At 34.7% G+C, this 11,296-nt stretch overlaps 1 protein-coding gene across 1 annotated transcript in view; it reads left to right on the forward strand.

The window, feature by feature from the left end:
- Window positions 1-11,296, forward strand: part of SUCO (SUN domain containing ossification factor) — an 85,842-nt gene that overhangs the window by 69,182 nt on the left and 5,364 nt on the right. Inside the window, exons 17-21 of the mRNA XM_044676858.1 lie at window positions 936-1,020; window positions 2,302-3,480; window positions 6,115-6,202; window positions 8,854-8,958; window positions 10,584-10,738. Of these exons, the coding sequence (XP_044532793.1) occupies window positions 936-1,020; window positions 2,302-3,480; window positions 6,115-6,202; window positions 8,854-8,958; window positions 10,584-10,738 (1,612 nt within the window). The remainder of the gene's footprint in view (window positions 1-935; window positions 1,021-2,301; window positions 3,481-6,114; window positions 6,203-8,853; window positions 8,959-10,583; window positions 10,739-11,296) is intronic.

Genomic DNA, 11,296 nt, shown 5'->3' on the forward strand with positions numbered 1-11,296 from the left:
GTGTCTGAGTTCACATTTGAACCCAGGACCTCCTGTCTCTAGACTTGGCTCTCCACTTAGCCATCTGCCTGCCCCCTCAAAATAGATTACTTTTTAACACCCAAATACATGTTGAATTGTCATACTTTCCTCCCTTTTTCTAGCCTATTTTCTGTGACTTGAGGAATTCTTCCTCCCTCTCTTCAGCCATTGAATTCATATTAATCCTTAAGCCCATTATAAAAGTTAGCATCATATCTGTGAAACCTTCCTTGAATCCTGTGGTTAGTAACAGTCTTCTCCTTCAGGTCTCACGTGGCATTTTGTTTTGTAACTTTCTAATATATTTACTAGTCTGCCTTATAGCTGTCTTCTGACAACACGATATTTCATGTTAATTGCTGCTACTGGCATAATTAAAGCCACAAGTTCATTCCTTCCCTCTTTCTTTAGTTCTTCAGTGGCATGGAAGGCATAGAAGGTTAGAACACTATTTGTGTAACTATATTATTGATTTTAATATATACTGTTTCATTTTGCCTTAAAATGAGATATCTTTGAAAGAAAAAAAGTATATATAATAAAAAAATAGTACTGGTTATATTGCCTTGCTCAACTTTTGTGATTGCCAGATTTAAGGAAGGAAAATATGATATATATTCAGTCCAGTATGATATTTGTTTTACTTTAAGTGCTAGTGAATTCATTTGAGGAAAAATGTTAAATATCATTAGGTGTGATCCTGAATTTTTGCTTTCATGAAGCCTGTAGCAGAATTATTCGAAGGATAATATGCCCTATTAATAATATTATTATTACTTTATCATTGCCTAAGAAAATGGAGTTCTAATTTAGGATATAGGATTTTTGTGATACAACTTGTAATACAACAAGAAAATATTCTACTTAATGAAGTTATCAATGTGGATATGTATATATATATTTTTTTTAACCAGGAAATAAGAGTGTATCTGAGAGTACCCCTGCCACAGCAGCCCCTCAAATGCCAGATCCAGAGTCAAGCCCCATTCCATCACCTGAGTAAGTTGCAAATAGAACCCTAGAATGTTAAGCTCAGAAGTCACAAGGCGCTTATCAAAATGGGAAAGTGAGGTGTTACTAGAAAAAAAATTATTTATATATGTTTACTCTCTAAAATATTAAATCTCTAGAATGATTAGTGCAAGAAAAACATAAAAATTCAAGTGAATCTGTTATAGCAGGGTAAAAACAAAAACCATTCACTCCATTCTTATGCCAGGTGTGCCTGATATTTACCTTTGTAGTATCCTTGGTATTTCTTTCTTTCTATTTCTACAAATTATTACATTGTCTGTTCATTAGTTATGATTGTAGACCAAAGGACCTGTTAAACAGTCCAGTTTTAAGAAGTTTAAAACTATAAATATTTATCAAGTGCATATGGTGTGCCTTGGGCCTCTATAGGATATAAAAAAAGTAGAATCTCTGGAAAATTATGATATTCCTAATGGACCACAATTAGCAAAAAGTATATACTGCCGTATATACTCATGTGAAAAATTTCATGTATGGATTCTTATGTATTAAAAAAAATCAGAGATGAAATATAATATTTTTAATGATACTTTATATATGAATTTGCTCTTTAATCAATATTGATCTTAGGGAAAGGGATAATTTTGATCAGTGTTTTATCTTGTTTTTAAAACAGCAGAAAACCATCCTAGAAAATATTAAGCCTCTTCAAAATTTTGCCCCCAAAATGATTTTCTCTCCATTCTCTCTACATTCCCCCTTCAAATGATCTCTTTGTAAAAATGTCTTCTAATGAAAAGAAATTGCATTCTCAGACAAAACCCTGAACCAATAGGAGAACTAGCTTTGTTTTTGTTTGTTTAACTCTAATTTTTGTCTGTAGAGATATCTGTAAGAGAATATACATGAAAGTACTTTGAGGGCTTGGGGGAAAAATAGAGATAGTCATTACAGGTAGGCCTCCCTTGGGCAAAGATTAGATGATTTAGTAAGAGATCTATATTTATATATGATTTATAAACCACTCAATCACTTTAAAAAATTAGTTATCTGGGTTCTAGTAATATAACTTATTCTGTTCCATTTCTTCCCCTTTAATGTAGCAATGTTCCCAAATAAAAGTGATGTATTAATGAGTTATTATTAATGATTTCCAGTACTTGAGCAACATATAAAATATTAAATGTTTTTCAGGGGAAAAGTTGACTTTAATATTAACAGATATATTTGCTTATTGCATGATGATTCAGATTTTTCTTAAACTCTGTTTGCCTTTAGATGTGTAATAGAGATGTTTATTCCTAGGTTTATAACTACTGAAGGCCATTTACTGGATATCGAGCCACCCACTCTGGACTTTTCTAAAGAGAGCCCAATTGTACAACTGGTCCAAGAAGAAGAGGAGGAACCAAGCCCATCAACTGTCACTCTTCTGGGGAACGACGAGCAAGAAGAAGAGTCTCCAACATGGTCTGACTTGGAGACACAAGCATATTGCAGTGAGCTGGCAACAGCATGTTGCATTTCTAGTTTTTCAGAATATCTGCTGAAATGGTGTTCCATTAGAGTTGCCCTTCATCGTTTGCGCAGCAGGACTGTGGGGAGCCGAGAGACTTGTTATCCTGTTACAGCTCAGCCACCAATGCTGCTCACAACTGAGGCAATAGATGCTTCTGTGTCACAACCTGTGAGTGAGGAATTAGATGGTAAGATGATGGAGAGAGAAGGTGAAACTCCTGTGGCACATAATGTAAGCAGCAGGTTCCATGATGATCTGATCAATCATACCAAGGATGCTATTGAACTAGAGCCTAGCCATCCTCCAACTGTGTCTCAATCAGACCTTTTGGATATAACTCCAGAAATCAAGTCATTATCCAAAGTGGAGTTTCCTGAGCCTGTTAAGAATGAGGTAGGACAGACAGTATCACAGCTCTTTCCTCAAGAAAGCATTGTTGAAGTTTCTACAGAAATGGAAAAAAAGTCTGAGACCAGTGTTGCTATAGAAAAACATTCTGTGATCTATGAAACGAATGCTATGGGTGAAGTTAAGGAAAGTAGCATTAGGGACGATATAAATTCAGTTCAAATGATTCTGAAGCCTTCAGAATCAGTCCTGCCACCTGAACACACAGCCTCTGTGGCAGATAGTGAAGATGAGGAAGCCAAGGTGACTGCCACTGACACACACAAGCAAATTCCGCCTTCTGTTGTGGAGTCTTCTCCAGCTGCTGACATAAGAGAAGAAGAGCAAGCAGCAGAAGATGTGCTCCTGGCTATCCCAGTGCATGGTGGGTTGCAGAGGACAGCTCCTGATTTTTATGCTGAATTACAAAATTCAACAGAGCTAGGGTACGCCAATGGAAACCTTGTGCATGGATCAAACCAAAAGGAGTCTGTATTCATGAGGCTTAACAACCGCATTAAAGCCCTAGAAGTCAACATGTCTCTCAGTGGCCGATATCTAGAGGAACTTAGCCAAAGGTAAGATAAAAGGATTATTTAAATCAATTATATATATTTGAAGGGCAAGTTAAAGTAGCAGATGTATACATTCAAGAAAGAAAAAATTTCAAATGCAAGAATGAACAGTTGTAGATCCGGATTGAACTAATTTTTGATATAATGGTACTAGTCGGCATTTACCTACAGAGTTTAAACCCACACACATACACACACACCCTGAATGATTGATGAAAATAAAATGATTTACTTTTTCCTTAGTTTTAATTATAAAGCTTTAACCAAAGTTGGTTAACATTATGAAACTTAAAGGGCTTCAATTTGAATTGTTTCACTTCCTCTCTTGTCTTTGCCAATAGGGACTTTGCTGCCTAAATCCCAGAGAGTCAGGGAGGAAAAATAAGGTGATAGTAAGGCTCATACTGACTAGTTTTCTTATTTTTCACCAGTTGTAGGGTAAACTTGATGGGGAAGGCTGCAATGAGATTTGGGGGTATAGCACCGTGCTGCTTTCCTGTGTGTTACTGAGCCTTCTCCTATGGATATGTGCAGGAGCCCAGATTATACCTGTTGCCAAGAATTTTATGATTTTATTATCTTAGTTTACCTTGGCAAAGAAATCAACACAGATTTTAGAACACGTTATATATGCATTATATGGAATTAAACTATATATTTACCATTTGAGAGAAATTTAGTACAAAGACAAGTGAGTTAATTCTTCATTTTGGTAAACACAATAACCAAATTGCATGGGGAATACTTTTTAAAATGTATATATTTTTAATATCACTTTCATTTCCTAATCTGTTCCCTCCCTGACCAGAAAAATAAAAAAGAAGGAAAAAACTTCACCCAAACTAACCATATCAGAAATGCCAGATATTAACGTGAAGGAGTTCTTCTTTTGATATTTCTTCTTTAGGGGACAAACTTAGTCATTGATCATTATGATTTTGCATCATTTTCACTTATTTTACTTTTGTTGTTAGTTTTCCGTTTACTTTGATGTCATTGCGTATGTTCTTGATTTTGCTTACTTTTATCAGTTTGTGTAATTTTCATCACAATAATATTTCAATTATGTTCTTGTACCATAGTATGTTTAGCTATTCCCCAATCAATGGAAATTGACATTTTTTTCTGGAAATTCCACTCTTAATAAATCTGATTATAACTCTCATATCCCATTGCTGGGTAAAGAAAGCACAGATGAAAAGTGGAGAGGGTTTGGTCTCACTAGAAGATGACATGTAGATATACACACAGTGATGACAAAGTAAGGGTAAAATAGAAGATGCAACTCTCGAGCAAATACTTTTTAGGAATATAGTGTACAGTGATAAAAAAATAAGCTTCCCTAGTATTCTGTCTGTGTGTCCTTGGGTGGGATACTTTAAAATTAAAGAAGCAAAGTAGTGGATTTGGATTTTAGCAAACTCATGTCCAGTACCACCTCCATGGAGTCCTGTGAGTAGAGCAAATCACTGAACCTTTGAAGGCTTCATTTTTTCCTCATCTCTGGTGTCCTCCAAGGCCTCTTCCAGTGCTGCCTCTCCTCCTCCTGTGATCCTGGCTAGGCAAAGTTGTCAAGTCTCCCGGACTTCATTTCCAGCTCCTATTAAAAACAGAGATTACCCTCCTCTGAGATGAATTGAGGGAGTGCGAGCTGTTCCAGGACATTATTATGGCACCCGTTTGTCCTTTAGGAGCACCTCGGGAAATACTTTAAATGTAGTGAGAGAAGCAGAACCAATGAAAACAAACTTTGAGAAGTTGTACAGGAGACACAGACAGCTAAGTGGTACAATGGATAGAGCACTGGAGATGGGATCAGGAAGACCCAAGTTCAAATCCTGCCTCAGATACTTACATAAACAAATCACTTAGCCTCTCTCAGCCTCACTTTTCTTGATCTATAAAAAGGGGATAATAATAACTATGAACATGCTGCATTCCATGACCATCTCACTCCCAACCTCTACTTGAGAAAGGGATTTATTTTTGAATTTATGTGGTCAAAAGTATGTAACTGAATTTTTGCTACATGATAGATAGGTGCTTTGTAAAGCTATATAGCTATGTAGGCTGTGTCATGAAAATTAAATTTTACTTTTGGATATAGCCAACATTCCTTCTTCTATTGCTTGAAAAGAATAACTTCTGAACAAAATGATCTAAGAAGCCTTCATGGTGTTGGCAACATCCACACTGAGCCTTAGAAGAAGGGTAGCATTTCAGTAGGCCAAGATAAGGTAAAATATATATTTAGGGAGACACTAAGAATCACTTCTTTTCCATTTCCCACATAATCTTTCTGTCATATTCTAAAATCACCTTTTCTTGTCTTTCAATATTTGTCTTGCACACTCTGCCTGCCCAAATAAACCTCAAACCAAACATTATCCTAGACCTTTTTAAGGAGCATGGTACATATTATCATCTAAGTTGGCAGTGCCCAGTAACCCCCAGGACCCTTTCCTTTGTGTTTGCAAATAGCTCTGTAAATAATCAAAACAATTATCATTGATGGAGATAATCAACAAAGGATTAAAATCTGGGGATAGAATTCTCCAAAGTAGAGGTTACATACATACATTCCCATACATAAATTATGGCAAAATTAAAATTAATTTAAGTTAATTCATTTCACAGGTATCGAAAACAAATGGAAGAAATGCAAAAGGCTTTTAATAAAACTATAATAAAACTTCAGAACACTTCTCGAATAGCAGAGGAACAGGTAAGTAATCTTTCTAGCTACTATATTTTTCTTGATAAGCTCCTAAATTTTGTCAAATATCTTCCTACTAAAATGAAAAAAATAATTATTTGGCATTTTGTTTTTTTCTAGTTGGTGAACTCTAAAGGCTTCTATTTAATGTTTTGGGTTTTTTTTTCCATGGCAGATTGTATGGTTATAAGCATTAGAAATTCCTTTCAAAGTACTTCATAATCTTGATAATGAGCTTTGAAAATGTGATTATGCCTAAAAATTGTTAATTTGGGTCTTTTAAATCATGCTCTCTTTTCAATTTGATATTTCAGGACATTGCCAGATGAGAGAACATAATTTTACAAAATATTGATGCAAATGAGTCTCTGTTATTAGCTAGCCTAATTGAAATTTTGAAGGGCAATGGTACCTGTTGTACAATTAATTATATTTACTTTTCTACAACAGACACATGATTAAGTTACTGTAGGTTTTATTTTTTTAAACCTCTTCTAACTAGTTCAGCTTTCCTGCCCATCTCTCTTGCTCCCAGTCCAGCTGATAGGTTACTGTCATATAAATCTGCTTTTTTTTTTTTTCCACCTCAACTGGTAGAGCTTCCCTATTTGGCAATCTGCTGTTACTCAAATTCAGATCCTGGTGAAACATATACATAGCTTTGACCAGGTGTGGATAGCAGTCATCTTCCCATAGACCAGATCACTTTGGGAGTGCTGAGATCTTGCAGGTTCTACGGTCGTTCAGGCAATACATGTTTCTTAATCACTTATATTCCAGGAAGTATGCTAAGTGCTGAGTTTAGGCCCTGAGATCTAGAACCACCAAAAATTCAATACCCCAAGAAAGCAGCATCAGGACCAACCCAGTCCTTCCCTACAGAAGACAGCAGGCCAGCTTTAACATTAAGTGTAAAGTCAGGAAGTAGTTTGGAAGAATGAACAATGGCTTCTACCATAAAAAGCTATTATGGTGACAGGGACAACTCAAGACACAATCCCAGAAAAAGAGAATGAGTCCAAAATGTCTTCAAACAGAACCTCAAAGAAAAACACAACTTGACAGAAATTCAGTTAAAATTCCTGAAAGGGATGATGATGAAGCAAGAGTTTTTAAAAAGAATTTTAAAATGTTTTTAATCATAAAATGAGAAGGCCAACTGGGAAAAAAGTACCTAAGAGCTATAGTTGGGATAACACATGTTTTAGCAGCCACCACTGAAGGAGCAGAGAGGAATAAAATATTCTAGAAGGCAAAAGATAAAGCTCTACAGTTCAGAATTACCTAGCAAAATGAGGTAGAAATGGAATAATGAAGTAGAGAACTTTAATGAAATACAGAACTTCTAAGCATTCTTGGTGAAGCTTGGAAGTTCAATCACAGGAGTTTTAAGAGAAACCAAAAAAAAGTAAATTAAAATCAACAGTGATAAAGGACTAAACAAGGATAAAACTGCTTGTATTCTAACTTGGGGAGATGTACATGTGTCCTCTGAATCTTCTTATCAGAAGTTGTAGGGGAAATTTAGACAGAAAACTTGGGGTTGGTTCTGCTATGACTTGATCTTGAAGAATGGAAAGAAAGAGGAAGAAAACACTGATGGGGAAGGAAAAGAAAGTTAGGGGGAAATTCTTGCATTTTTAGGGTGCACAAATTTATACAAATTAAGGAAATTTTGGAGTGGGAACCACTAATACTTGAATCTTACTTTTTCATTAGTTGGTCAAGACACAGACAGTTGAGTACAAAAATAATTTCATTGAGTAGGGAAATAGTAGGAAAAAGGAGTAGATAGGGAGGTGAAATTGAAGGGAGAGTAGATTAAGGGGTGATTAGTCCTAAGCAAAAATAAATCATAAAGATATACAAAAATATTTTTAGTTCTTTTGGAGAGAGCAAAATACGGGAATCTGAGAGAGCTCATAAATTGGGTAAGAGCTGATCAAACTAATTTACATAAATATGATGGAATACAATTATGCTGTAAGAGATGAAAGGGATTATTTTAGAAAGGAATGGTATATTGGAAAGGAAAAAATGGACTTGGGCTGATTAAAAATTTTTTTTAAAAATAATATGCAAAATGGTATTTTGAGTAAGAACATAAGTGGATTTTAATAGTTATTAATATACAATTAATAGTTAAGTTATTAAAATGCATTTTAAATAAACATATTTAAAGAATTTAAAATTTACCAAATTTTTTTTAAATGGATGAATATTGCAAATTTAAATTGGTAATTAAAAAATAAATGTTTCTTTGTATCTTTTGGGTTATTTATTTTATAGCCACAAGTGCTTTAATTTGCTGTTCACAAAATGACTTTTAATTCTTAGTAAGTCTTCAATTTTTATATATAGTGCTACAGGTGGATAAGACAGGATCTTTTTAAAATTAACCTGGCTGGCCTAGATTTTTTTAAATGGTGGTTCCTTGAAAAATAATTTTCTTATCAAAGTCAGGGATATTCTATGTATCTTACTATGTATATGAGTTATTTGTTTTTATAATCAGAATAAATAGAGTTTTGATAACTATGAAAAGCTTGCATTATAACTTAAAAGTTTCAGGTAGTGAAACTTTAAAAAACAGTCTTTCATATTCCAATTATATCTCTACAGATTAAACTCAAAACAAAAATATCCATTCCTTTTAACAGGACCAGCGGCAAACTGAAGCTATCCAGTTGCTGCAGGCACAGCTGACCAACATGACCCAGCTAGTTTCTAATTTATCAACAGCAGTAGCAGACCTAAAGCGTGAGGTAATTATTAATATGGTGAGATAAGCCCATGCCTGAAATATGATTATAAAGAGGAAAGCCAAAGAATCTAGGAACCTTCTCAGAAATAGATAATTTGGCTCAGAAATAGATAATTTGGTGGATAATATAAGCCTGAATAAATGGTATTTTGAAATTTTGAGCATCTTCTTTTAGTTTTTTCTCATAATCTCATGATCCATAACTTAGCAAAACTTTAGCTAACAAGCTTTTATAATTTAAAATTATCCAGTTAATATTACTCACATGAACTTTAGAGTCTAACAAGTAATGATTAAACTTGGTTTCCAAAACAAAGAATATTTTATTTCTTTAACGTAAATGCCCAAAATATTCCAGGCAACTCCAAAATAAGCCTTTTGTTTTTTCTTTCTTCCTTTTCTTCTTTTTTTTTTGGAGGGGGCTTAGCCCTACCTATTTACTATTCAACCTGAATTCACTTTCTTGTCAGCTGAATTCCCCTTCATCCCATTCATATTGTGGCTAACCTGGGCTCCTCTCTATTCTCCACCTTGTGCTCTCCCTGCTCTGCATCTTCCACATGCTTCCTTCCTGCCCAATGAAGAACCAGCTCAGTCTCCCGGTTTCTGAATCTTCCTCTCCCCCAACCTCCCCTAGTCACCTCTCTCTTTCTCTATACGTTATCTTTCTGGCAAGTCTTTTCTGCTCTCATGAGGAGCTGTTGCTTCTTCATCTTTGTATCTTTGTGCTTAGCAAGGATTTAATAAATTTTTGTTATAGAGCATGACAGGGGAAACATTATTATTATTATTATTATTTTGTTTTTTAAAAATCCCCTCCTACCTGGCTTTTTGACTAAAGGCCTGGAGGTGGCTCTGTGAGGAGCTGGCCACCGAGGTTGAGTGACTTATTGTGGTCACATCACACAGCCATGACATCAGGTAGGTCTTGAATCCAGCCCCTCTTGACTCAGAGGTCTGTTTTGTACCCAATAAGAGACTACCCCTTTTCCTGTTTTGTTTTGTTTTTTAAAATGTGTTACTCTCAGTAAAAATGAATTAAATTTCAATAAAACATAATTTGTCACATAACTACTGGCAACAGTTTTGGTCACTGCTCAAGAACTAATAAAGTGTTTGTTTAATGTAATGCATTATGCTGGACTTGGAGTTAAGAAGAACTGATTTTAAATCCTGCCTCTGAGATACAGTTTGACCCTAAGCACATATAAGCAAATTACTTTATCTCTCAGAGTCCGTTTCTTCCTTTTTTTAGACTGAGGATTGCACCTACCTCAGAGAAGGAGAGGCTGTAGGCATTAGATGAAGTAATGTGGATGTACTTGTATTTACATTTTTAGATGGTTATTGTCTGTTCTTATATATTTAACATCTCAGAACTGTAAAGTGTATAAAATACTAAGTAATTTGATGAGTTCTTTTTAATGTTTCAAAATCAATTAAATGCTAGGGTACTTAATGAGTACTTGAGAAAGTAGATTTTCAGAGAATGCTTGAACCCTCATCTACAGTTTGATAAGTGAAAGCAAATAGTGTTATTTGTTTGGGTCATTAATTAGGCTATTTTTTTAAACTAGTGTGACTAAATAATTTATAAAATATACTTTATTACTCATCCTACTCCAGGTTTCAGATCGACAAAGCTATCTCGTGATTTCTTTGGTTCTCTGCGTCATCTTGGGATTAATGCTTTGTATGCAGCGTTGTAGGAATACTTCTCAATTTGATGGAGATTATATTTCAAGGCTTCCTAAAAACAATCATTATCCAAGCCCTAAAAGGTACAGTTGGTTATTATATCTCATTTTGTTTTTTTCTTTGCAATATACACTTTTGAGAAATTTATCCTTTCATGTTTCTCTAGTAATAAGCAGGTAGAAGTCACTGGCCATGGAGTCAAGAATACCTGGGTTCAAATCCTGATTGGTAGACACTTAAATAGCTTTGTGGGGGAGCACAAGTCACACCCTCTATTGGATTTCAGTTTCTTCATCTATAACATGAAGGGCCTGGACTGATTTTAAGCCTTTTAAGTTCCCTTCCCAGCCTAGGTGTATGATTCCTGTAATCCAGTTTATTTCTCTATCAATATTCTTCTTTTCTTTCCAATCAAAGATTGTTCTAATAGCAGGTTTTTGTTTTTTTTTTGTTTTTTTTTTTGGTAGGGCTAAATTCAGTTGTCCCATTGTCATTGTCAGCACTTTAGGCCCTTTCCCTGGCTACTATAGTTTTATTGAGACAATCTCCTCTGCACGATAAGAGCACTAATGTTGCCTAAAATTTATTAGTCATTTGAAGCCATATATATATATATATATATATATATATATATATATATA

This window comes from Gracilinanus agilis, chromosome 4 (assembly GCF_016433145.1).
Source record: "Gracilinanus agilis isolate LMUSP501 chromosome 4, AgileGrace, whole genome shotgun sequence".
In the NCBI taxonomy this organism is placed as follows: Eukaryota; Metazoa; Chordata; class Mammalia; order Didelphimorphia; family Didelphidae; genus Gracilinanus; species Gracilinanus agilis.